The sequence below is a fragment of the Anolis carolinensis genome, unplaced genomic scaffold (assembly GCF_035594765.1).
Source record: "Anolis carolinensis isolate JA03-04 unplaced genomic scaffold, rAnoCar3.1.pri scaffold_17, whole genome shotgun sequence".
NCBI classification, from domain to species: Eukaryota; Metazoa; Chordata; class Lepidosauria; order Squamata; family Dactyloidae; genus Anolis; species Anolis carolinensis.
Window position 1 is genome coordinate 1,598,162 of NW_026943827.1, and position 27,889 is coordinate 1,626,050.

At 46.6% G+C, this 27,889-nt stretch overlaps 5 protein-coding genes across 6 annotated transcripts in view; 3 read left to right on the forward strand and 2 right to left on the reverse strand.

The window, feature by feature from the left end:
- The window catches only part of LOC134294598 (zinc finger and SCAN domain-containing protein 2-like), a 239,348-nt gene that overhangs the window by 164,131 nt on the left and 47,328 nt on the right, over window positions 1-27,889 (forward strand). The gene's annotated exons all lie outside the window — the stretch shown is intronic.
- Window positions 1-27,889, reverse strand: part of LOC134294572 (zinc finger protein 658B-like) — a 139,790-nt gene that overhangs the window by 101,787 nt on the left and 10,114 nt on the right. The window lies entirely within an intron of this gene.
- LOC134294595 (zinc finger protein 84-like) overlaps window positions 1-27,889 on the forward strand; it is a 141,539-nt gene that overhangs the window by 95,353 nt on the left and 18,297 nt on the right. The window lies entirely within an intron of this gene.
- Window positions 1-27,889, forward strand: part of LOC134294568 (zinc finger protein 850-like) — a 256,756-nt gene that overhangs the window by 19,393 nt on the left and 209,474 nt on the right. The window lies entirely within an intron of this gene.
- On the reverse strand, window positions 7,654-26,879 carry LOC134294567 (zinc finger protein 850-like). Its single transcript, XM_062966106.1, has 2 exons — window positions 26,762-26,879; window positions 7,654-12,865 (listed from the first exon to the last, which is right to left on the reverse strand). The coding sequence occupies exon 2, from the start codon at window positions 12,641-12,643 to the stop codon at window positions 10,682-10,684; it is 1,962 nt and encodes a 653-aa protein (XP_062822176.1). The 5' UTR covers window positions 12,644-12,865; window positions 26,762-26,879; the 3' UTR covers window positions 7,654-10,681.

The following is a 27,889-nucleotide window of genomic DNA, read 5'->3' on the forward strand; positions in this document are numbered from 1 at the left end:
TAATAATAATGTTACAAAATGTTATTATATAATATTATTATTAATTAAATATAGAAGCCTCCGGTGGCCTAGGGGATGAAAGCCTCGTGACTTGAAGGTTGGGCTGCTGACCTGAGCGTGGGTGAGCTCCCTCTGTCAGCTCCAGCTCCATGCGGGGACAGGAGAGAAGCCTCCCACAAGGATGGTAAAACATCAAGACATCCGGGCAACGTCCCCTGGGCAACGTCCTTGCAGACGGCCCATTCTCTCACTCCAGAAACAACTCCGGTTGCTCCTGACACGGAAAAAATATATTATCAAATAATATTATATTATAATAATAATATAACAGTATAATAAAATAATAAATATAATAATAATAATATATAATAACACAATAACATAATAATCATAATGCTGCCCTATATTATAGAATAACCTCACAGTGACCGTCTATGGGAAAGCCTTCCTTCGTGAGGTCCCAGCCAAGCCCCCTTCCCTTAATAATAATAATAATAATAATAAAACTTTATTTATAACCCGCCACCATCTCCCCAATGGGGACTCGGGGCGGCTTACATGGGGCCATGCCCAGACACCATACAATATAACAAAATAAAACAATATATCATAACACAATATAATAGTACAAAAATAATCATATACATTACAACACAGATCAGAGCAGACAGGGCGGGCCACATGAACATTTAATTAAAAACTCGGGAGAGAGAGGCATATAAATAAAGAGAACAGGGGTATAAGATGGAACAGTCCAAACAGTCCAAAGAATAAAATCCAAGGGGAGTAATCAAAGGTATATAACATTTACTCCCCGAAGGCACATCGAAAAAGCCATGTTTTTAGATCTTTCTTAAAAGCCAATAAGGTGGGGGCTTGCCTGATCTCAGAGGGCAATGAATTCCACAGTCGGGGGGCCACAGCAGAAAAGGCCCTCTCTCTCGTTCCCACTAGACGGGCCTGGGATAAAGGCAGTGGCGAAAGAAGGGCCTCCCCGGATGAGCGGAGGGATCGAACAGGTTTATAATAGGAGATACGGTCACGAAGGTAGGTGGGTCCCAAACCGTTTAGGGCCTTATAAATGATGGTATTCACCTTGAATTGGGACCGGAAGGTGAACGGCAGCCAGTGGAGCTCCTTGAACAGGGGAGTAGATCTCTCCCTGTAGCTCGCCCCTGTAATTAATCTGGCCGCCGAGCGCTGAACCAGTTGTAGTTTCCGGGCCGTCTTCAAGGGAAGCCCCACGTAGAGCGCATTACAGTAGTCCAGTCTAGAGGTAACTAAGGCATGCACCACCGTGGTCAAGTCAGACTTCATGAGGTATGGTCGCAGTTGGCGCACAAGTTTGAGTTGTGTGAAGGCCCTCCCGGCCACCGCCGACACCTGAGCCTCAAGCGTCAGCGCTGAGTCCAGAAGGACCCCCAAACTGCGGACCTGTGATTTCAGGGGGAGTGCAACCCCGTCCAGCACAGGTTGCCACCCAATACCCCGATCCGACGTGCGACTGACCAGGAGGGCCTCTGTCTTGTCAGGATTGATCCTCAGCTTGTTCCTCCTCATCCAGTCCGCCACAGCGGCCAGGCACTGGTTCAGCATCCGAGGGGCTTCCTTGGAGTCAGATGGAAACGAGTAGTGGATTTGCGTGTCATCTGCGTAGAGATGGCAACGCCCTCCAAAACTCCGGATGACCTCTCCCAGCGGTTTCATGTAGATGTTGAATAGCATGGGGGATAGAATAGACCCCTGCGGGACCCCACAGGTCAATGGCCAGGGGTCCGAGCAGGAGTCCCCCAACTTCACCATCTGGGAACGACCCCCCAGGAAGGACCGGAGCCACTGCAGCACAGTGCCACCAAGCCCCATCCCAGAGAGCCTCCCCAGAAGGATACCATGGTCGATGGTATCGAAAGCCGCTGAGATGTCCAAGAGAACCAGCAGGGTCACACTCCCCCTGTCCAGCTCTCTGCGGAGGTCATCCACCAAGGCGACCAAAGCCGTCTCGGTACTGTGCCCAGGCCTGAAGCCAGACTGCGAGCAGTCCAGAAAATCAGTGTCATCGAGAAACTCCTGGAGCTGCTTGGCAACCACCCGCTTCCCTTCCACAGATTTACCTCATTTCACAATATAATATATTTCAATTTTATAACAGGACTATTATGTCTGATTCTGGGGGTTGGGGCTCATCTCCATTTCTAAGCCAAAGAGCCGGCGTTGTCCGTAGACACCTCCCAGGTCATGTGGCCACTGGCATGACTGCATGGAGGGCCGTTACCTGAAGTGGTACCTATTGATCTACTCACATTGGCATGTTTTCGAACTGCTAGATTGGCAGAAGCTGGAGCTGACAGTGGGTGCTCACTCCACTCCCCGGATTTGAACCTGCGACCTTTCGGTCTGCAAGTTCAGCAGCTCAGCGCTTTAACACACTTCACCACCGGGGCTCTTAGGGCATTATAATATATTACTATTATTATACTATTGCATGATTATTGCTATATTATGATAATATTGATGTCAGATCGGATAGGATAAGATCATTATAATATTACAATATAATACAATATCATAATTATCCTATCCGATTTGTCGTCGGTCCACTCCTTTGGGCTTCAAGCAAATCTACCCTTTTCCAAAATATACGGTCCTGTGTTTTGACCAAATTCCAGTTATAATTATGATATAATAATAATTATAATAAGTTTATTATATATGATTGTATTCTTTTAAAGATATGTTATTATTATCATTACATTGTTCTGACGATGGCTTTCCCGTCCTGCCCCTCCTCTGGTCCTGCCCATCAACGGAACCCTCCCCCCTCCCTCCCTCCCTGGATGGCTGTTCCGTGCCTGCAGGGGGCGCCATGGAGACCCTTGTGATGTGCTGCAGCATCTCCCTCTGAAGGCCGTTCCCTTGGGAAGCTCACTTTCCCGTTCACAGCAGGAAGGAAGGAAGGCAGTCGCTCTCTCTCTCTCTTTCTCTCTCTCGTGGTTCTTGCTCCTTGTCCGTTGCCTTTTCAGCCTGTACCTGTGTCACCTGGTTTGGTCCACATCCCGGTGAGTCTTCTTCGCTCCTCGTGTGGGGAGGAGGGGAGGAGCAGAGGGACCTAGACCGGGGGAGGGTGTCCCTCTTGGCTCTCTTGGACCTCTCAGGGGCCTTCCATACCTTAGACCACGGTCTCCTTCTGGGATGCCTCGTGGGAATGGGACTTGGGGGCACCGTTTAGCAGTGGCTCCGGCCCTTCCTGGGGGTGTTGTTGGGGGACACCTTCTCGGCCCCGCAACCATGGCGTCGTGGAGTCCTGAGGATTCAGTCTCGATGACATGGCTTTTTTCCGGCCTGATGACCCCTTTGGCTTTGCTTTGTGGAGACAAAGGGGACTCTGTGTGGTGGTGGTTAAGGCCTCCTTACAAGAAGGCAAGAGTCCAGCCGGATTAAACAAAGCTGTAATGAAACCACTGTTGACAAACCCTCCCTGGACCCCACTCAATGGGTCAACTTCCGGCCAGTTTCCAATCTCCCCTTTTTGGGCAAAGTCATGGAACGTGTGGTGGCCTCACAACTCCCATTGTTCTTGGAAGACATTGAGTGTCTAGACCGGTTTAAGTCTGGCTTTAGGACGGGACATGGAACTGAATCAGTCTTTGTCTCCTCAGCAGACGATCTAAGCAGGGAACTGGACGGGGGGAGGGTGTCCCCGGTGGTTCTCCTGGGCCTCTTGTCGGCCTTCCATACCATAGACCACGGTTTGATTGACGGGCGGCAAGGAGGGGCTTGTGTGGGCCGAGATAGCGCCGTGAAGCCAAAGAGGGAGGGAAGTGGCCCCGCTTGGCAGGCCGGAGAGGCCGAGGGGGCGGGGTCCAGGAGGGGAGAGGGCGGGGGTCAGGAAACTGGCCTGCTTGCCTGCCTTCCTTCCTGGGAGTTGTAGTTCACCCTCCAACCAGAGAGCGCGCCCAGCCCCACCCGTGACGCCTCCTGAGCACGCTTGCCCAACATCACACTCTTCCACCACTGATGGAGATTCTGGGGGTGAACCTGGCAGGATGGGAGTTGTAGTTCACCCACAATCTTATGCATTTTGGACCATTGAAACACTGACTTTGTAAGTCGAAGAGGTGGCATTGCTTGTATGAGTGTATGGAGCGCCATTAGTTTTGCGTCGGAGGAATAGGTATTGATGTAGTGATATCTGGATGTTTTGGAACTGTTGGGTTGGGAGAAGGTGGGGTAATAGTGGGGGTTGACTCTGTTTTCCGAATTCGAACCTGCGACGTTTCGTTGGAGAAGTTGAGTAGGTTAGCGGTTGAAGACGCTGCGTTATTAGGGGATATTATGTCCTAAAGGTGGTGAATATACAATATTTGTGATTATTGGGGTTTTTTGTCTGTTGGAGGTAAGTATGAATGGTGTATAAGAGATGTTGTAGGTGTTGTGAATGGGTAGAGATGACGTTATTATTGGTATATTAGAGTTGTATAAGAGATGCTGTAGGTGTGTTTTTGAATGTGGTGTGTTGTTAGAGTTAGTTTGCCTGGCCCATGGCTTTGAAACGGGATATGGTTTTGTTTGGGTTGGTGTGTCAGTGTAGATGGAGGGTAGAAGTTGATTCTAAATGAAGATAATCCAGGTGAAATGTGACATTGTGGATATGGGTGGTTGTGGGTTGGAGTGGGTGGGTGTTGTTTGTATGAATGGAGGAGGAAGGAGAGGGTGGGAGGGAGGAAGTGGATGGTGGTGGTCTTGCTTTGAAAGGGTAGAGATGGGGGTCTGGGTTGTAGTGGGTGGAGCTTGTGTGTAGGAATGGAGGAGGAAGGGGAGGGGTGGGTGGGAGGAAATGGGTGGTCGTGGGTTGTCTTGGGTGGGTTTTGTTTAGAGAAATAGAGGAAGAAGAGTGGGAGGAGTTGGGTGGTGGAGCGTGTAGGATGGGCCTTGATTTGATGAGCGGAGGAGGAGGAGGAAGAGGAGTGGGAAGGAAGAAATTGAGAGTTGTGGTCTTGTTTCGAAAGAGAAGGGGGGTTACGGAGTTTGGAGTCGAGGTGCAGGCTGTGAGGTGGGGTGCGGCTTGCCCTTCCTTATTTCTCGGTGGAGGCCTTCCGGAGGCCTAAGGAGGCCTGGTGGTGCCTCAGAGAGGAGGAGGAGGAAGAGGAGGGGGGTGGCGGGTAGGAAGAAGACCAGGTTTCCCTGCAGTGGAAGCGGCGGCGCTCTTTCCTCCTCCTGAGGGGAAGGTGAGGTCTTGGAGGAGTCGGCCGCGGTGGGGAAGAGGTGGGGCAGCCAGGCGGCTTGGGGAGGGTCGGCCTCTCTCCCCCTCCTTGTTTTTTCTGGGGTTGCCTTTGCCTTCCGGGTAAGGGGACTGGCGGCGGGTTCTGTGTTGGCGCAGGCGCAGTTTGCCTGTTGCGGTTTGTCGGCCGTGTGATTGTGTTTGTAATATAATGGTGTGGTATCATACTGGAGGCGGGGATGATGGTTTGTGCGGTGAATTTTCAAGTTTGGGGGTTTTGGGGTTTTGTTGCTTTGTGCGTCGCCATGACGCCAAAAGCCTTTTATATATAGAAGATTTTATAATATATTATTACATTATATCATAATAAATTACAATTACTATACTATTGTATGATTATTACTATGTTGTGATATTTTCAATGTCAAATCGGATAAGATAATTATAATATTATAATATAATACAATATTATAATTATCTTATCCGATTTGTTGTTAATCCACTCCTTTGGGCTTCACACAAAAGTCAAATTACAATTATGATATATTTATTATAATATTTTATTATATATAATTGTATTCTTTTTATGATATTATATTATTATGATTATTATATATTATGAAGATGGCTTTCCCATCCTGCTCCTCCTATGGTCCTGCCCATCAAAGGAGCTCTCCCTCCCTCCCTCCCTCCCTTCCTGTTCCGTGCCTGCAGGGGGCACCATGGAGACCTTTGTGATGCGCTGCAGCATCTCCCACTGAAGGCCGTTCCCTTTGGAAGCTCACTTTGCTGTTCACAGCAGGAAAGAAGGCAGTCACTGTCTCTCTCTCGTGGTTCTTGCTCCTTGCCCGTTGCTTTGGCTGCCTGTCGCTGTGTCACCCGGTTTGGTCCACATCCCGGTGAGTCTTCTTTGCTCCTCGTGCGGGGAGGAGGGGAGGAGCAGAGGGACCTAGACGGGGGGAGGGTGTCCCTCTTGGTTCTCTTGGACCTCTCAGGGGCCTTCAATATTGTAGACCACGGTCTCCTTCTGGGATGCCTCGTGGGAATGGGGCTTGGGGGCACCGCTTAGCAGTCCTTCCTGGAGGTGTTGTTGGGGGACACCTTCTCGGCCCCGCAGCCATTGCTTTGTGGGGTCCTGCAGGGTTCAGTCTCAATGACATGGCATTTGGGGGCCTGCTGACCCCTTTGGCTTTGCTCTGTAGGGACAAAGGGGACTCTGTCTCAGCCAGCGCGGTGTCTGGGGTCACGGCAGCCTTTGAGGCCTCTGTTGGAGGGACGCTCTTCAACGCGGAAGAAGGCTCTTCCTTCTGGAAGCAAGGCCTCGTCTGGGAAGTGGTCAGAGTCCCAAACAGGAAACAGTATTATCATCATCATCGTTGTTGTTGTTGTATTTATTTCTACTTAGAAGTCAACCCCTTGAACAAGTGATATTCACTAGCATTCATGTAATGGCACACAGGGAACTCAGCTGCTGGACTGAAGAACCATGTCTTTAAACTGCCGAGGATAAAGACATGCCAGTACAAACATATATTTGGTTGGTAGTAGAGGATGGTTGTTTTGCTCTTGAAATTGCAGTTGCCCAAACGGTAAGACACTCTCTTGAAACCTCTTAGTTAAAATAGGCACTCAGAGATCAAAAACAAAGTCTTCTTTGAAAAATAACACATCTTGTCTACTCACAAACATCTTGTATTAATCACCAATCAGGCACATTTCTGATTGAAGTTGGGTTACAGGTATGGTGTAGCTTCTCTGTGTTGAGTACACAGGGCATCACTCTGCATCAGGAGTCCATCGTGAAAGTATAGTTGTACTCACTGTGTAGTGGAATCAGTGGAGTCCGTTGAGACACGAAGCCAATGAAGCAGGCAGACAAGACATCTTGGGTTTCAAGGAGAGGCGCCCAGAGCAGTGTCCCTGTTGTCCACCCTCCGCCCCAAACAATCCTGGAGAACTTCATCTGGAGATCTCAAGATGCTCTGGACAGCTAGCTGGCTTCCCAGGATCTGTTTCCCGAGACAGGAGCCACTTCGGTCTGCCTCCTGGAGAGGAGTCCCATTGCGTCTTCAAGAGGAAGGCCTTTGTTTTGGGAGAAGCTTTGGTGGTTCCCGAAGGGAGGGGAAGGGGCCATGAGGAATCCTGACCCCCTTCTCCAAGATGGCCCCCGCAATGCCTCCTCCTCAGAACGAGGCCTCAAGGAGGAGCCATGAATGAGCAGCTTCCATCTGCACCAGGAGCAAGGCTTTTGTGATGCCAATGGCTTCCGATTGTCCTCTCCAGAGGAAGCCAAAGGCCCCGAATGTGACGTGGAAAATGCCCCCTGGGCTCATGTGAGGATGAAGCCGGGAAACATGAGATCCTAATGGAGTCCCAGAATCCGAAAGGGACCCCAAAAAGGCGTCTTGCCCAACCATGCAGGAACACACTGTTGGTTTGATTCATTTCTTTATTTAGATATACAAAAACAAAACAACATCAACAACAAGAGATTAAAAATACTGTTTCTAGAATAATACTACTTTATCCTATATATAAAAAACCCCAATAACTACAAACAATCTACGTTATCTAATGTAATGACCTGGCATTCTCTCTCTGGTTGTTATCTTCTCTCTGTTTTCTACACCCGTTTAGTGAAAAGCAACCCTTGGAACGTCCTTTCTCACATAGTAACACACTTCTAGTCCCAAACAAACAGACAGTGATGGAGATTTGGCCCCATCGTTGTTGGAGGAACACAATCAATGGGCCCCGGTCTTTCTTAAGTGAGAGATTTCTCCTCAGTCAACGTAGTAAACCTCTTCATTCCCACAAACTCACTTGTTTTCGTCAGCCAATCATTTTCTGACAGAATCACATTTTCATAAGCCAATCATTTTCTGACAGAATCACATTTTCGTCAGCCAATCATTTTCTGACAGTCTTTCCATCTTTAAGTGGAGGTCATTCTTGCTGCCGTTCTCACCTATAGCAATCTCCTCCCACATTTCCTATTAAGTTGTTCATCTCACATCCCAAGCAGATAAGAGTTCAGGTTTCATTTCAAATTTGACTTTAACCATTTCTTCTAAAACCATATGTATTTGTGCCCAGTATTTCTGGGCCTTTTTACCTGACCACGACACATGATAAAAAGTGCCCACCTTTCCCCCACTTTTCCAACAATCTAGAACTGTTGTTACAGATCTTCGCCATCCTTTCTGGTGTCAGGTATCATCTATACATCATGTTATAAAAAGTATTTTTACTCAATTGTAAATTCCACACTCTTTGTCCAAACCCTTTCCCGTTGTTCCCTTTGTATTCGTTTACCAAAATGTTGTGCCCACTTTACCACACAATCTTTCGCCTCCTCCATTTCATGTTTCAACAAAAGTTTATACAACTTAGCAATAACATGGTCATCTCCAGAGTCCAAAACAGTTTCAAGTTACGGTATATCAATAATATCAAAACTTATTATCAAATAAGTTTTTATCCACTTTAAATGCTTACCAATGTACCAGTAAGTTTCCGGAGGGGAGTTCCTCGTCTTTGTTCTATGCTGATGATTATCCAACGCCATAGTTGATGCTTCACTGACAGCCATCAGATGAACTTGTGGTGATCTCATGACGGAGCGGCCTCCAGGCCACTGTATCCTCCCGTCCTGCTCAGGCTTTGCAAAGCCAAGGCAGCGGCCAAAGCGCCTTTGACCGAGTCCATCCAACTGTAAGACCCTTCTCTCTCGTGGCCATTACAGTCTTCACACCAGCATGATGCAGCACTTGGACTATTGACTCTGGAGACCAGCGTTTAAATCCCTGCTCAGCTACAGAATCTCTGACCTGACCTTGTCCCAGTCACACTCTCTCAGCTTTAGAAGCAGGCCAGGGGAAACTTATCTCCCTAATTAATTAGCATTAACAAATCTACGAATAACGCTTGAAAGGCTCGGATGTTTAGTGGTTGAGAGCAAGCTATTCTCGACTACCTCATCCAGGGCAGAAGCAGCATGGCTCTCAAGCTCCCTTTTTATTGCCCGGATCTTATGACTGTCTCACTGAGCCCAAATGAGGAAAAATAATACCTTGCCTGACATTAACAAAGCCAACACCTTGACAAACTGTGGGCCTGTCACACTCACAATGGCCTTATTCTTCTCCTTTTGCTGTATGACTTCTAATGTCTTTGCCTAATAGAAAAGCCAACGGAACTTTGAAATCTTGCAGGGTATATTTTGGTGCCTTTATAGTAGGCCCAATAAACCCCGTTTGTGGATTTGGGGTGTTACTGTATTTCACTACCATAGTCAGCTGTGTGAACAACCCTGGGATATATGCTTGTGTAAATAAAGCCGAGTAGCTGCGCTGCCGAGCTCAACTGAAGGGTTGCCACTCAATTTATCGATAAGCCAGCACAAATTGAGAACGGGATAATTCATGTGAGATAGGCAGAGGAGGATTTATATAATCCCGGCTGGCAGGCAGAAGTTCTGGGGATGTCTCCTTTCTGCATCGCTGACAGGATAACAATCAACTCCAGAGCTATGCGGCCAACCTTAAAGGCAAAATAAATTGGGCAATAAACTCCACATGGGTCTAAAATCACTTCTATCTGCCACTCCAGTCTCAGAATTTTTAACCTATCTAAATTAGCCACCTTTTTAGAAAATAATTTTTAAGTAAAAACAATAATATTGCATAAAGGAGAAATTACATAATATATGATGCTAAACTTATGTGGCTAACTAACTAGCTACTACAACAAAGTACAAAGCTAAATTAGAAACAAGTATCAACAAAACACATACAGTAGAGTCTCACTTATCCAAGCCTCGCTTATCCAAGTTTCTGGATTATCCAAGCCATTTTTGTATTCAATGTTTTCAATACATCATGATATTTTGGTGCTAAATTCGTAAATACAGTAATTACAACATAACATTACTGCGTATTGAACTGCTTTTTCTGTCAAATTTGTTTTATAACATGATGTTTTGGTGCTTAATGTGTAAAATCATAACCTAATTTGATGTTTAATAGGCTTTTCCTTAATCCCTCCTTATTATCCAAGATATTCGCTTATCCACGCTTCTGCCGGCCCGTTTAGCTTGGATAAGTGAGACTCTACTGTACCCACAAAGACACAAACTACACCAACAAACAAAAAATAGACAAGAATGGATCTATTTCTATAAACTTCACACTCTCTATTCATTGTTTTTTATACCGTATGATTCTACTCCATGTAGACAATCCTATACAAGCACACTTCTGCCTTTGGTACCACTTATTCTCATTCATAAATCTGACACTTGACATATGCCCCTATTGTTGTCATGAAAAGTCCTGTGATGTGAATGTAGATTTACATTGTAAGTGAAGGTTTTTCCACACTCCAGGCATGTATAAGGTTTCTCCCAGTGTGCATCCTTTGATGTGTATGTAGACGTGGTTCCTGAGTGAAAATCTGTCCACACTAAAGGCATGTATATGGTTTCTCCCCAGTGTGAGTTCTTTGATGTATACGTAGAATTTCCCTCTTATTGAAGCTCTGTCCACACTCCAGGCATTTATAGGGTTTCTCCCCAGTGTGAGTCCTTTGATGTCTACGTAGGCCTGAACTCTGAGTGAAGCTCTGCCCACACTCCAGGCATTTATAGGGTTTCTCCCCAGTGTGAGTCCTTTGATGTATATGTAAAGTTGAATTCTGAGCGAAGCTCTGTCCACACTCCAGGCAGTCATAGGGTTTCTCCCCAGTGTGAGTCCTTTGATGTGAATGTAAGTGTCCCTTCCAAGTAAAGCTCTGTCCACACTCCACGCATTTATAGGGTTTTTCCCCAGTGTGAGTCCTTTGATGTTTACGTAGAGTTGAACAATCACTGAAGCTCTGTCCACACTCCAGGCACTCATAGGGTTTCTCCCCAGTGTGAGTCCTATGATGTGAACGTAGACCTGAATTACGAATGAAGCTCTGTCCACACTCCAGGCATTTATAGGGTTTCTCCCCAGTGTGAGTCCTTTGATGTGAACGTAGGTCTGAATTATGAGTGAAGCTCTGTCCACACTCCAGGCAGTTATAGGGTTTCTCCCCAGTGTGAGTCCTTTGATGTGAACGTAGGCCTGAATTATGAGTGAAGGTCTGTCCACACTCCAGGCATTTATAGGGTTTCTCCCCAGTGTGAGTCCTTTGATGTATACGTAGGCCTGAACTCTGAGTGAAGCTCTGTCCACACTCCAGGCATTTATAGGGTTTCTCCCCAGTGTGAGTCCTTTGATGTGAACGTAGACCTGAATTACGAGTGAAGCTCTGTCCACACTCCAGGCATTTATAGGGTTTCTCCCCAGTGTGAGTCCTTTGATGTGAACGTAGGCCTGAATTATGAGTGAAGCTCTGTCCACACTCCAGGCAGTTATAGGGTTTCTCCCCAGTGTGAGTCCTTTGATGTGAACGTAGGCCTGAATTATGAATGAAGGTCTGTCCACACTCCAGGCATTTATAGGGTTTCTCCCCAGTGTGAGTCCTTTGATGTGAACGTAGGCCTGAATTATGAGTGAAGGTCTGTCCACACTGCAGGCATTTATAGGGTTTCTCCCCAGTGTGAGTCCTTTGATGTGAACGTAGGCCTGAACTCTGAGTGAAGCTCTGTCCACACTCCAGGCATTTATAGGGTTTCTCCCCAGTGTGAGTCCTTTGATGCATATGTAAAGTTGAACTCTGAGCGAAGCTCTGTCCACACTCCAGGCAGTCATAGGGTTTCTCCCCAGTGTGAGTCCTTTGATGTGAATGTAAGTGTCCCTTCCGAGTAAAGCTCTGTCCACACTCCACGCATTTATAGGGTTTTTCCCCAGTGTGAATCCTTTGATGTTTACGTAGAGTTGAACAATCACTGAAGCTCTGTCCACACTCCAGGCACTCATAGGGTTTCTCTCCAGTGTGAGTCCTTTCATGTGAACGCAGAACTGAACTACGAGTGAAGCTCTGTCCACACTCCAGACATTTATAGGGTTTCTCCCCAGTGTGAGTCCTTTGATGTGAATGTAGGCCTGAATTATGAGTGAAGCTCTGTCCACACTCCAGGCAGTTATAGGGTTTCTCCCCAGTGTGAGTCCTTTGATGTGAACGTAGGCTTGAACTATGAGTGAAGCTCTGTCCACACTCAAGACATGTATAGAGTTTCTCCCCAGTGTGAGTCCTTTGATGTCTACGTAGGCCTGAACGATCAGTGAAGCTCTGTCCACACTCCAAGCATTTATAGGGTTTCTCCCCAGTGTGAGTTCTTTGATGTTGACGTAGGCCTGAACGATGAGTGAAGCTCTGTCCACACTCCAGGCATTCAAAGGGTTTCTCCCCAGTGTGAGTCCTTTCATGCCGTAGCAGATTGCTCCTCCAACTGAAGCTCTTTCCACACTCAAGACATGTAAAGGGTTTCTCCTCCATGTTGACAGTTATGTGTATGATTGACTTTGATACAGACACGTGAGTGTTACCTTTTTCTTTTTAATCAAAATTGAGTTCCACAAGATTGGCACCTAGAGAGGATTTCTTCTTCCCACAGGATTTCTTTCATTATTGCCCTTTGGTTTCCAAATTCCTCAATCTCCACTAGATATTGATATTTTCTTTTCATGTCTGTGGTGACTTCATAGGGTCTTCATTTCCCTGATCAAGAAAGAAGAAGCAAAAGGTTAAACATGAACCTGGAAACTTCCTTTATTTCCAAAATGATCCTCTTTTCCATTCATGGCTTATGTTGAAAATGGAACTACCAAGAAATGGAGAAATGAAGGGTCTTAAGGACACACGGAAACAAGGCAAAGGTTATCACAGATTGATGGACAATAAGGGATGGATTCAGAAGGAGAGAAGAAAAGAAGGGAGGAAGAAAATGAGTAATTGATGGAAGGAAAGAGGGATGGATGGAAGAAAAAGGGACCTCCGTACAATACTGAAGAGCCACATTGATTTTGTTGGCTTGACCTAAACACGGCTAAAGAAACACAAGGCAGACAGTCAGACAGGCCATAGACGGGGCACCATTCACTCTGAATAAAGGGTTTCCATGAATTACCAGCATAAGTTAAATATTAAGAGGCACAATGATCCCTTTATTGATGATTTCATGAATGTCTAGATTCCCTTTCAGGCCACAATCATAGAATCATAGAATCATAGAATAGTAGAGTTGGAAGAGACCACATGGGCCATCCAGTCCAACCCCCTGCTAAGAAGCAGGAAATCGCATTCAAAGCACCCCCGACAGATGGCCATCCAGCCTCTGCTTAAAAGCCTCCAAAGAAGGAGCCTCCACCACGGCCCCGGGGAGAGAGTTCCACTGTCGAACAGCTCTCACAGTGAGGAAGTTCTTCCTGATGTTCAGGTGGAATCTCCTTTCCTGTCGTTTGAAGCCATTGTTCCCTTGCGTCCTAGTCTGCAGGGGAGCAGAGAACAATCTTGCTCCCTCCTCCCTTTGACTTCCCTTCACGTATTTGTACATGGCTATCATGTCTCCTCTCAGCCTTCTCTTCTGCAGGCTAAACATGCCCAGCTCTTTAAGCCGCTCCTCATAGGGCTTGTTCTCCAGACCCTTAATCATTTTAGTCGCCCTCCTCTGGACGCTTTCCAGCTTGTCAACATCTCCCTTCAACTGTGGTGCCCAAAATTGGACACAGTATTCCAGGTGTGGTCTGACCAAGGCAGAATAGAATAAGGGGGAGCAGGACTTCCCTGGATCTAGACGCTATTCCCCTATTGATGCAGGCCAGAATCCCATTGGCTTTTTTAGCAGCCGCATCACATTGTTGGCTCATGTTTAACTTGTTGTCCACGAGGACTCCAAGGTCTTTTTCGCACACACTGCTGTCAAGCCAGGCGTCCCCCATTCTGTATCTTTGATTTCCATTTTTTCTGCCGAAATGAAGTATCTTGCATTTGTCCCTGTTGAACTTCATTTTGTTAGTTTTGGCCCATCTCTCTAGTCTGTCAAGATCGTTTTGAATTCTGCTCCTGTCTTCTGGAGTGTTAGCTATCCCTCCCAGTTTGGTGTCGTCTGCAAACTTGATGATCGTGCCTTCTAACCCTTCGTCTAAGTCGTTAATAAAGATGTTGAACAGAACCGGGCCCAGGACGGAGCCCTGCGGCACTCCACTTGTCACTTCTTTCCATGATGAAGACGACGCATTGGTGAGCACCCTTTGGGTTCGTTCGCTTAGCCAATTACAGATCCACCTAACCGTAGTTTTGTCTAGCCCACATTTTACTAGTTTGTTTGCCAGAAGGTCATGGGGGACTTTGTCGAAGGTCTTACTGAAATCCAGGTACGCTACATCCACAGCATTCCCTGTATCGACCCAACTCGTAACTCTATCGAAAAAAGAGATCAGATTAGTCTGGCATGACTTGTTTTTGGTAAAGGGATCCCACGTCCGTCTCCTGTGCATCCCAAATTAGACCCCTGCTGCCACCACATTTCCTACATCTCTCAATGGATCCCCAAATTCCCAAAGACGTTGCCTTCCTGCCTGGCAAATTCAACACCCCATTTAGGCATGCTGAGATGTCCACAGAACTGGTCTCGCCTGGACTAAGTCCCCGTTGGGCTGTTCACTCCCTTGGTTGAGCCACAGGACGGCATGCAAATTCACAGGCACAGATCAGTCGGGAAACCCTCCTTCCTGCCCAGCCCTTTCCACCCCTGTCCATTTCCGCCTCTATTTCCTGCCCTCTGTTGTGGGGAAAGGCTTTTCAGCAGGTGAAGGATGGGTTCTGGTCTTTGGCTGGCTTCTGCGGTCTTTGGATACAGGTAAACTACAACTCCCAAAATCAAGGCCCATTCCCACAAACCCTTGTAGTATGTTCAGTTGGTCATGAGGCTTCTCTGTGCAAAGTGTGGTCCTCGTCCATTGTCAGTGGGGGGTCACTTTTTCTCTGGATTCAGGTGAACTATAAGTTCCTTTTCCCCCCAACTAGTCCAATATGTTCTATTAGTTATGATGGCTCTGTGTGTCAGGTGTGGTCCTGGACCATCATTGGTGGGGTTTGATTGCAGGTGAACTATAAATCCCAGTACCTACTACTCCCAAATGCCTGGGCCAATTCCCCTCAAAACCCACCAAATGTGGGCACATCAGGTATGCATGGCAGGTTAGGTCCAGGCCCATCATTATTTGGGTTCATAGCGTTCTAGATGTAGGTGAACTACAACTCCTCTACATTCCCCAGTAGGAGTCACAGCAGTGCTCTGACTTGATGCAAGACGAACTACAACTTCCACCATGTGCAGTCAATCCCCAAACTCCTCCAGTAAGTTTATTTCTGCTCAGTTCTGCTGTGTTTGTTATGCAGACAGATTTGAAAGGGAAGGGCAGTAGGAGGGGTCATGCAAATTCCACAGCAATGGAGAACCCTGGGATGCCTGCCTGTGGTGGAAGAAAAAGCAAAATCTAGGATGAAATGGTCACCAAACTAAAGCATTCCTTGGGGTGGTGGGCTGTAGTGTTTGGGGAGGACATTGGCAGGGGCTGGGCTGCATGTTCATGGGGCTCGCTGTAACCAAAATGTCAGTGGAAAAGAGTGACTTGCTAGATTTTTAACCATGGGAAGTACAACCTGTTTGTGGGGGCTGGAGGCTGTCTGTGTGAGCAGGCATCCGGGCCACACACACACACATACGGGTTTTCGCTTTTATTATGGATTTAGATTAGATTTAGATAGATTAGATAGATTTAGATTAAATTAGATATAGAATAGATATAGATACAGATGTTACCTTATAATAATTTGGACCAAAAATTTTAAAAAATGGCAAATTATATTAAACATGGACTGTAATGGAAATAAAGAGTCAGAATAAATACAGTAGAGTCTCACTTATCCAACATAAACAGGCTGGCAGAATGTTGGATAAGCGAATATGTTGGATAATAAGGAGGCATTAAGGAAAAGTCTATTAAACATCAAATTAGGTTATGATTTTACAAACTAAGCACCGAAACATCATGTTATACAACAAAATTGACAGAAAAAGTAGTTCAATACACAGTAATGCTATGTAGGAATTACTGTATTTACGAATTTAGCACCAAAATATCATGATGTATTGAAAACATTGACTACAAAAATGCGTTGGATAATCCAGAATGTTGGATAAGTGAGACTCTACTGTAAAACTAAATGGTATAAACCACAAAAAGAAGGCGGGTTAGGTCTCCCAAATATTAAATTATATGATCATGCCAACCAAACAAGGTACATAGTCGAAGGATTAGCGAAGCAAGGAAAACTGGGCCAGAAGAGTGGTTCTCAACCTGGGGTCCCTCCCCAGGTGTGTTTGGCCTACAACTCCCAGAAATCCCAGCCAGTTCAGTTTACCAGCTGTTAGGATTTCTGGGACTGGAAGGCCAAAAACATCTGGGGAGGGACCCCAGGTTGAGAACCACTGGGCTAGAAGAAGAGGATAAGAAATTAGGATGGAAACCAGAGTGTATTTTGATAGAAAATAAAGGAAAGTCTAAAAAGAATTGGTATAATGAACAGAGTAACCCATTTACATAAATATAAACTTTCTATCTAAACTTTATTTGCCATGCCATACTGTTGCCCTTGACCCGCCTGGCACCTGCTAGTTGGCCACCCCAACGTGGAACCCTTGATCCCTGTATCCTGTCCCGCCGATGGAGTATTTTGTCATTGGTTCCTAAGCCTGTGGTTAATTGATTGATTTGTATGTTTAGCGCACTTATGCTCATTATCGTATTATGTTTTGTTGTTGTCTGGTTTCATTGTTGGAGATAGGGTGGTATATAAATAAAGTTTTACTACTGTTATTATTATTTATTTGTACCCCGCCACTGTAATAAGATAAAATGAAATATGAATATATGGTATCAATGGAAGAGATGAATGAATGAGAGCTAATAATTTTGGAGACACCATTCTAAAATATTAAGGCCTACAATGACTAACTACCTGCTTGCTGAATAGTAATTAAAACCAGCTAATGATAACTGAAATAGTTGACCTGTCTGGTAAACTCGGTTAAGAACTGCGACAGTGAGAAGAGAAATGTTTACATCTGTTTACATCTGTCAATATTTGCTGATTTGATGAACTTTGGGGCAGAGACAATGGTTTTTTAAGTTAAGGAAATGTTTACAACTGTTGAGAAGGAAGTCAACACAAGGCCAACACTAATCAGGAAGAGTCAACATCTGGTCCAGGAAACGGAGATGGAGCCAGGATGTTCCGGGATAGAAGACGTCTATCATTCATTTACAACTTTGGGACAACATCAGAAAAATATTGTTATATAAGTGTCTATGTTTTTACTAAGTGTCTTGTTTAAATTTTATTGTTTTTTTCTAATGTGGAATTTTTTATTATAATGAGTATGTTATTGTCATTTTATACTTTTGATATTAGTGATGTAGTTGGGGCACTGAATGTTTGCCGTCTATATGTATGTTAACCGCCCTGAGTCCCTCTGGGGAGAGAGGGCGGTCTAGAAATAAAATTAACATTATTATTATTATTATTATTATTATTATTATTATTATTATTATTATTATTTATGATGATCCAGAAATTGTGACAAACAGAGATGCTGTTTGTCCACCATGCTCAGTGGAGATGATGCATGGGAAAGTGGCAGATTTGCATGGAAGCGGTCTTGTCACTGGGCCTCCTTTTCTCAAGGGAAGAGGAAGGAGTGCATTTTGGAGTCATGCTACGGGTTGCAGGGAGTCCGTTCTATCTTATCCTTGGCATTGTTCGTAGGAAAAAAGGATGCATTTTGACGTTTTTGAATTATGCTGCAGAGGAAGCAGGGCCTGGCCTAAGCAGGTGCTTCTCCAAGGAGGGAGAAAGGATATGGTAATATCTGGATGGATGCACGAGGATGAATACATGGAGATGTGTGTGAATGCTGAGTGAAAATGTAACCCCCCCCCCCCCGCTTTGTCTGTTGTAGGTTGTTTATCAAGCCAATGTGGTTACATAAAATCTGTATGTCTAATGTCACTCTTTGTTGTTTGTGTAAACGTTCTGATACCTCTCACACTGAAATTGCAATAAAAAGAACCGATGCTTTAAAATTATTGAGAAGTTATTCATAACACCACCATCTCCCCAAAGGGACTCGGAGTGGCTCACAAAAGCACACAATTGTGCAGAACACACAAGACGCAGCAAAATACATAACAAATAAAGCAATAACAATCAATAATTACACAAAACAATAATTCCATTGAATAACATACAACCCTACCGATTAAAATTCAACACTGCAGCAAAGCTGTGGGTACAACAGGCTGTGAACTGTCTCAGTCCATAAAGTACTAACAGAATCCATCCCTAAGGCCTCAGGTTGAGTGAGGAAGGTGCTCATCCTGGTCCAAAGGCTTGTTCAAAAAACCGTGTTTTCAGTTGTGCCCAGAAAGCTTGAAGAGAAGGGGGAACCTGATCTCCTTCAGGAGGGCATTCCAAAGCCACGGGGCCACCACCGAGAAGGACCCCCCCATCGCAGTCTCTCTCTCGCTCTCGTCCCCACCAACCCTACTTGAGACAGTAGCAGACCGAGAAGAGGGCCTCCCTGGCAGATCTTAAACTTTGCGACCATTCATATAAGGAGATGCGGTCCTGAAGAGGTTGGACCCCAAGTGTATAGGGCTTTCTAGGTAACCACCTGCACCTTGAATTGGGCGTGGAAACTTGTTGGAAGCCAGTGGAGCTGTTTTCGCGGGATGGTCCCTGTAACCAGCCCGTTAGTTATTAAAAACCTTTTGGAAATTTGAAAAGAATGCAAAATAAAACTGAGGCCAGGGATTATTATTATCTCCTTTAACACCAGTATTAATGTTAGAAAATTCCGCAGTAAATATTTTAAAACAAATAAGACGTAAGAGTTTTTTAAAAAGAGAGAGAATGGAAATGAGAGACTGGGGTTTAAATAAGATGATAAACACAGACACAACCCAATATCTCTTATTATTACATTATATAATACCATATTATAACATTATTATTATTATTATTATTATTATTATTGAATGTCATTATTATAATATTACTAGCTTTGCCCGGCCACGCGTTGCTGTGGCTTTTCGTAATCTTTTGTTCGCCAGGTGGAATAGCACTGAATAGCCGTGCAGGCTGAAAGCCTGGCCGTTTTCTTTATATGGGAATCCTTGTTTGATGAGCTGGAATACAATGAGTAGTCTTGTTGCAGCAGGTATGAATGCTGTTATTAGTCACCTTGATTAGATTTTAATGCCTTGTAATCTGAAAGGCGGTCTGCTTCCTGAGTGGGGTAATCATTTTTTGGGAGGTGTTAGCTGGCCCTAATTGTATCCTGCCTTGTAGGTTCAAACCCTGGCTGATTCCTGCCTGGTGGAATCCTTTGTTGGGAGGTATTAGCTGGCTCTGATTGTTTCCTGCCTTGTAGCTTCAAACCATGGCTGATTCCTGCCTGGTGGAATCCTTTGTTAGGAGGTATTAGCTGGCCCTGATTGTTTCCTGCCTTGTAGCTTCAAGCCCTGGCTGATTCCTGCCTGGTGGAATCCTTTGTTGGGAGGTATTAGCTGGCCCTGATTGTTTCCTGCCTTGTAGCTTCAAGCCCTGGCTGATTCCTGCCTGGTGGAATCCTTTGTTGGGAGGTATTAGCTGGCCCTGATTGTTTCCTATTTGTAGCTTCAAACCATGGCTGATTCCTGCCTGGTGGAATCCTTTGTTGGGAGGTATTAGCTGGCCCTGATTGTTTCCTGCCTTGTAGCTTCAAGCCCTGGCTGATTCCTGCCTGGTGGAATCCTTTGTTGGGAGGTATTAGCTGGCCCTGATTGTTTCCTGCCTTGTAGCTTCAAGCCCTGGCTGATTCCTGCCTGGTGGAATCCTTTGTTGGGAGGTATTAGCTGGCCCTGATTGTTTCCTATTTGTAGCTTCAAACCATGGCTGATTCCTGCCTGGTGGAATCCTTTGTTGGGAGGTATTAGCTGGCCCTGATTGTTTCCTGCCTTGTAGCTTCAAGCCCTGGCTGATTCCTGCCTGGTGGAATCCTTTGTTGGGAGGTATTAGCTGGCCCTGATTGTTTCCTGCCTTGTAGCTTCAAGCCCTGGCTGATTCCTGCCTGGTGGAATCCTTTGTTGGGAGGCATTAGCTGACCCTGATTGTTTCCTGCCTTGTAGCTTCAAGCCCTGGCTGATTCCTGCCTGGTGGAATCCTTTGTTGGGAGGTATTAGCTGGCCCTGATTGTTTCCTGCCTTGTAGCTTCAAGCCCTGGCTGATTCCTGCCTGGTGGAATCCTTTGTTGGGAGGTATTAGCTGGCCCTGATTGTTTCCTATTTGTAGCTTCAAACCATGGCTGATTCCTGCCTGGTGGAATCCTTTGTTGGGAGGTATTAGCTGGCCCTGATTGTTTCCTGCCTTGTAGCTTCAAGCCCTGGCTGATTCCTGCCTGGTGGAATCCTTTGTTGGGAGGTATTAGCTGGCCCTGATTGTTTCCTGCCTTGTAGCTTCAAGCCCTGGCTGATTCCTGCCTGGTGGAATCCTTTGTTGGGAGGCATTAGCTGACCCTGATTGTTTCCTGCCTTGTAGCTTCAAGCCCTGGCTGATTCCTGCCTGGTGGAATCCTTTGTTGGGAGGTATTAGCTGGTCCTGATTGTTTCCTGCCTTGTAGCTTCAAACCATGGCGGATTCCTGCCTGGTGGAATCCTTTGTTGGGAGGTATTAGCTGGCCCTGATTGTTTCCTGCCTTGTAGCTTCAAACCATGGCGGATTCCTGCCTGGTGGAATCCTTTGTTGGGAGGTATTAGCTGGCCCTGATTGTTTCCTGCCTTGTAGCTTCAAGCCCTGGCTGATTCCTGCCTGGTGGAATCCTTTGTTGGGAGGTATTAGCTGACCCTGATTGTTTCCTGCCTTGTAGGTTTGAAGCCTGGGTGATTCCTGGCTGGGCTAATGCTGTGTTGGGAAGTGTGAGCGAGGCGGTGTGTGTCCTTTTTGTCCCCTCCCATCAAAAGGGCCAGGAGGCCCACAGTTTGGGTGGGCAGTTTGGTCTCCATCCGACTCCCCCTCTCCCCAGGGTGGTGAGGGGCGGCGCAGGAAGAGGGGTGCGAGCTGCCGCTCTTTTCAGCACAGTGTTTTCTGAGGCCTCAGGCGGCCACCTGGCCCTTTTTCACTCCCCCCCCCCCCAGGTCACTTGGGAGGCCACTTGGGTTTGTGGAGTAGTGTGGCGATTGCGGGAATAGCGACTCGCCGGTGTGCCTGTGGGCTCTTAATCTCCGGGTGGTGTGGGGCGTGCTCCTTCTCGGGGTTTGGAGGACGGGTGATGGCGGCGGTGCGGGAAGAAGTGACCGAGGAGCCCCGCGGCCGCCCCCCCCTCGCATCCAGAGGGCCAGGAGGCCCAGAGTTTGACTATCCAGTTTGGTCTCCAGTCGGCTTCCCCCTCCCCCAGGGTGGTGAGGGGTGAGCCAGGAGAGGCAACTGGGAGGCTTGATCCCATGTTGGGCTGGCACAGCGCCCTGCAGGCCTGTTGCTGCCGGCAGTGCGAGGGGTACCCTGGCGTCGAGGTCCAGGACTTCACCACCGGCTCGACTTGCTGTGAGTAGACCCGCCCCTTTAGGCCTAAATGGAATTCCCAGGCTCCCTAGGCAGAGCGGCCAGCCGTGGGGGCTGCCTTTTTCCTACTCCTGGCACGTGGTGGCTCGGGGCTGTTCGGCAAGATGGCGGCAGCAGCGTCGGGGGCAGGTGCGGCCGTTGAGAGGTGGGGTGGGGGTTGTTCTGTCCGCGCGCAGGTTCGCTTTTGGCGCAGGCGCAGATGGTTTGTTGCCTTTTTTTGGGTTTTTTAACCCCTTTTTAGGTTCCTGTTGTGTTTTTTTGTTGTATGAACCTGGAGGCAAGGCTTTTCCATCGTGTTGTCAAGTTTGGTGGTTCTGGGGCGTATAGTTGTGTTGTTATAGTCACGGTGCCCACAACTTTATCCTTTTATATATATAGATATGTCCGATCCAGCTCCACCCCCAATTCCTGGGGACCTTCCTCACTCAACACCCAACATCTGGGCAACGTCCCCTGGACACCCTCCTTGCAGGCAGGCGGCCCATTTCCTCACATCAGGAGACACTTCCAGGGTGCCCAGTTCATCATTATTTGGAATCGACAATGTTCTCTGGATGCAGGTGAACTACAACTCCCAAACGCAAGGTCAAGGCCCACCAAACCCTTCCAGCATTTCCTGTTGGTCATGGGAGTTCTGGTCCAACTCCATAGTTGGTGGAGTTCAGAATGCTCTTTGATTGTAGGTGAACTATAAATCCCAGCAACCACGACTCCCAAATGACAAAATCAATCCCACACCCGCAACCCCACCAGTATTCAAATATGGTATTTGTGCCATATTTGGTCCAGTGAATGAGAATACATCCTGCATATCAGATATTTACATTACGATTCACAACAGTAGAGAAATCATAGTTATGAAGGAGCAACGAAAATAATGTTATGGTTGGGGTCACCACAACATGAGGAACTACTGTATTAAGGGGTCGTGGCATCAGGAAGGTTGAGAACCACTGGCCGAAAGAGAAGCGGGGTCTGTTGAGTCCCCAGAAAAGAAGACCGAGAGGAGGGGGCTGGAGAGGAGCCATGTGTGAACATGGGGAAGGAGGCCCGAGGAAGAGGGAGGGGGCTTCCTTTCTGCTGCCCTGGAGACGAGGCCTCAGCGGAGCCGTGGGTTCCAAGGACAGGGAAGGAGATCCACCTGAACCTCAGGAAGGGCTGCTCAGTGGTGGGAGGCTCCTTCTTTGGAGGTTCTTAAGCAGTGGCTGGGTGGCCATCTGTTGGGGCTGCTTTCGTGGTGCTTCTCCTGCCTGCCTGCCTGCCTGGAAGAAAGAAAGGAGGGGGCCGGGCAGGGTGGCCCTTCTGTGGGATCCTCTGATTCCCATCGAAAAGAGTTGGTTGCATGCTGCAAGTCAGGCGCAGAGGATGACCCGGGAAGGAATCCCACTGGAGCATTGCCGCACAACAACATATCTGGGAGTCACCTGGACCGCGCTCTGACCCACAAGAAGCACTGCTTGGCTGTCAAGCAACAAATAACATCCTACGAAAGAGGACTGGCACACCCTGGGGATCACAACCAGGCACAGTGAAGACATCTGCCCTTGCGCTTGGCTCCTCTGCGGCTGAGTGCGCATGCCCAGCGTGGAATGCATCTCACCACGTTAACAGAGGGGATGTGGCTCTTAATGAAACATGCCGCATGATCACAGGGTGTCTACGCCTCACATCGCTGGAGAAAATATACTGTTCATCCGGTATTGCACCACCTGACATCTGCTGGGAAGTAGCAGCCAATAATGAAAGGACCAAGGCAGTGACATCTCTGGCCCATCCTCTGTTCAGATATCAGTCAGTACGCCAAGGCCTTAAATGAAGAAATAGCTTCCTAAGATCTACAGAGATACTCGCAGGAACACCTCAGCAAGCAAGAGTCCAAAAGTGGCAGGCTAAAACCCGGAACCTCAAGCCATGGTTGATACCGAATGGGAGACTCCCCCTGGGCACACACAAGACGGAGAGACTCAGAAGGCGCTGAACAGACTGCGCTCTGGCACCACGAGACGCAGAGCCAACCTTCAGAAATGGGGCCTCATAGTGGAGTCCACGACATGCGAATGTGGAGGAGAGCAAACCACCGGCCACGGACTCCAATGCGGCCTGAGCCCCACCACGTGCACAAGGGAGGGCCTTCTCACAGCCACTCCAGAGGCACTCACTCACTCCAAGGGGTAAGGAGGCACTCCAACTTTATTTTTATATCCCGCCCCATCTCCCCGAAGGGACTCGGGGCGGCTCACAACAGGGACAAGCCCGAAACAACAACAACAACCTATTTGACATAAATTTAAAACATTCCAACAAAATAAAATAATGGGCAAATACATTAAAATCCAAGCAGATAAAATCAGAGTAATTAAAACAACCCAGTGGGGACAGTGGTGTATCATGGAAATGAGTGACAGTGATCAAGTGCCATATGCTTTCAAAACAGAAAGAAGTCTTCTCATGACAGCTCTATTGGGCCTGTTCATTTCAAAGCGCTCTGGAACAACCATGTTTTCAATTCCCAAGATGTTTGGGGAAGATTTACATCATGACTTAGAGAAGTTGTACTTGACCTGCATCCAGAGAGAACGGCCGACCCAACAACCCTGGATCTGGACCACACTGGCCACGGAAGACGGGACTGGCAGGACCTTCACGGACACTGTGGCCCCACCCACTCCACTTGCCACAAAGAAGCCCCTTGACCCACTGAAGATCCTGCAGGGAATGGGCCTGGGAACGGGCCTTGGTTCTGGGAGTTGCAGTTCACCTGCAGCCAGAAAGGAGGGAACCCAGGTGAGGCCAGATCTGGACCAGACTTGGCACACAGACCCAACATGGCCAGCTGTGCAGGCAGGCCTGGTTTAATAACAACAACAACAATAAATCTCTATTTACATCCCTCTCTTCTCCCTCAGGGGACCCAAAGCGGCTGACAACGTATTAACATTGCTGAAATTTCTAGCTTATAATATTCCTGTCCATAGGAATTTGTACTCATCTGTAAAACAATGTGAAGTGTTTCTCTGTCTATTTATTCTATATAAATCCTCCACATCCTTGATCACAGAGTTCACAACTTTGTGTGTTATCTAATGGGACTGAAATGAAGCCCATTGGATCTGATTCATCAGTTTCAGGTACTCCTTGAACAAACACCTCAGGTCTTTGCATTTGGACCCAGAATGCACATTTATTGGCCGGTTTGACAAGGTTTCCCATTTGGACTTAGGCTGCTATAGTAAACATCATAGAAATTTGGGACTGACTAGCAATTTGCCTTTTCTCAGAAAAATTGACTGTTTTGAGTCTACAGTATTTTATTTCAAATGCGTGTGAAATAAATGTTAAGGTTTATAAGTGCTGTCACTCTCAACTTTAATTTCTTTCAAACTGTAAGCAAAATTGTCAGTATCAACCCAAGCCACAGAAGCCACGTTTTCTATTTTAATGTATTGGATATTCTATATCAGGGGTCCTCAAACTTTTTAAGCCGAGGGCCGGTCCACAATCCTTCAGACTGTGGAGGGGCCGGAAAAAAAATACAAACAAAGTCTTATTTGTAGTGCAAAACAACAACAACAAAAGAACAATACAATATTTAAAAATGAAAACAATAGTAAACAACATAAACCTATCAGGATTTCAATGGGAAATGTGGGCCTGCTTCTGGCCAATGAGATAGTCAAGTTAATTAGGATTGTTGTTGTTGTGTGACTTCAAGTCATTTCAGACTTTGGGCGAGCCTAAGTCTAAAATAATTTATTTATTCATTTACTACATTATTTATTACATTTCTATCCTGCCCTTCTCACCTTCTCACTCCAGAGCAACTGTATGTACATACAATATATTATATTATTAGCATAGGACAATATTAGCATTATATATTACTATACTGAACTAAACCACTATACTGTAATATTATATGTAATATATAACATATAATTAATATTATTATATGGTATTATTAGTATTATATTGTATGAAATGATAATATTATTATCAATATTATATGTATATACAATATATTATGTTATTTAAAATGATATAAAAATATTCTATTATAAATGAGGGCGGGGGCCAGGCAAATGACCTTGGAGGGCCGCATCCGGCCCCGGGCCTTAGTTTGGGGACCCCTGTTCTATCATTTATGGACAATATCCATATCAACCCAACCCTAGAACCACGTTTTCTATTTTAATGTATTGGATATTCTATATCATTTATGGAGGACAATATCCATCTTGGAAAGCTCCAGAGGACTTTCATGCATTGCAGGCACGACTGGTGAGGAGGAGAGACGGGGCCTTCTCGGTGGGGGCCCCTCAGTGTGGAACTCCTTCCCTGGGAGGATCAGATCGGCCCCTTCCGCCCGTCCTGTCATTTCGCAAACAAGAGAAACCATGGCTTTGGGATCAAGCATTTGGCCCGTCATCATGATCTGTGCAATATAGTTGGAACTGGCTTTGGATTGATGGATAGGATTATCTGGCATCAAATCTATGCACAAGAGTCGTCTCATGTTTACATAGGTTGTTTTAATGTTGTTTTAAATTGTTGTTTAAAGGCTTTTAATTGTTGTTGTTGTTCAGGCACGGAATAATGCCACTCACGTAAGCCACTCTGCGTCCTCTTCGGGGTGAGAAGGGCGGGATATAAATGGAATAATCAAAATAAATAACATGGCGGAAACAACAGAGCAGGTGGATCCTAGAAACACAACGGGACAGACAGACAGACAGGCAGGCAGGCGGAGGGAGGGAAACCACTGGAGCAGACCTTCCGGCCCGGGAGGCGTCCTGTGGAGACCCGTCTGGGGAGGAGGGCATCCGGGGAGTTGTAGGCCTCCCTCCGCCCGCCGAGGACGGGCCTGGCCCACACTCCCTCCGCCATCCGGGCCCCTCCGCCTCCCCCCCGGGCACCCCGGCGAGCCCCCCTCCCTCCCTCCCTCTCCCCACAGACCTCTCTCTCTCTCTCTCTCTCTCTCTCCGTCCTCTTCCTTCCCGCCTCACAGACACAGACCAGGCCTCAGGCCAGGCCAGGCGCCGCCATCTTCCCCCTCCTCGTCCTCCTCCTTCCCCGGAGCCCGCCCCCGCCCCCTCCCATTGGCTGAGCCCGGGACGCCCCGCCCACCGGAGGAACCCCATTGGCTGCCTGCCGCTCCCCCTCCTGATTGACTCCTGAGCAGTTGCCCAACGTCACACCCTTGAAGTCCTGACGGAGTTTCTGGGGGAGAACCGGGCATGATGGGAGTTGTAGTTCATCCCATTCCTTGTGTTTTGGACAGTAATAAAAACACTGACTTGGTCAAATAACCTGGGCAACGCCGAGTTGTTATTATTATACTGTTACCATATATTATATTATATTATAAAATTATTTGATTAGAATATAATAATATAACAGTATAATAATAAGATAATAATATATAATAATACTATAATATAATCATCATATTATAATGATAAATAGTTATAATACCACAGTATATTATAGAATAATTTAACAGTTACAATACATGAGAATTCCTTCCTTCCGTCGTGATGGACGGCCACGGCATGAGGTCCCAGCAAAGCCCCCTTCCCTTCCATAGCCTTACATCATTATTTTACAATGTCATATATATTTATGTTATAATAGAATTGTTATATTTTAGTAGTATATATTATGTCATTATTATAGTGTTATAGTGGCTCGATAGCAGTACGTGTGAAAAAGACCTTGGAGTCCTTGTGGACAACAAGTTAAACATGAGCCAACAATGTGATGCGGCTGCTAAAAAAGCCAATGGGATTCTGGCCTCATCAATAGGGGAATAGCGTCTGGATCCAGGGAAGTCCTGCTCCCCCTTATTCTATTCTGCCTTGGTCAGACCACTTGACCTGGAATCACACTGTGTCCAATTTTGGGCACCACAGTTGAAGGGAGATGTTGACAAGCTGGAAAGCGTCCAGAGGAGGGCGACTAAAATGATCAAAGGTCTGGAGAACAAGCCCTATGAGGAGCGGCTTAAAGAGCTGGGCATGTTTAGCCTGCAGAAGAGAAGGCTGAGAGGAGACATGATAGCCATGTACAAATACGTGAAGGGAA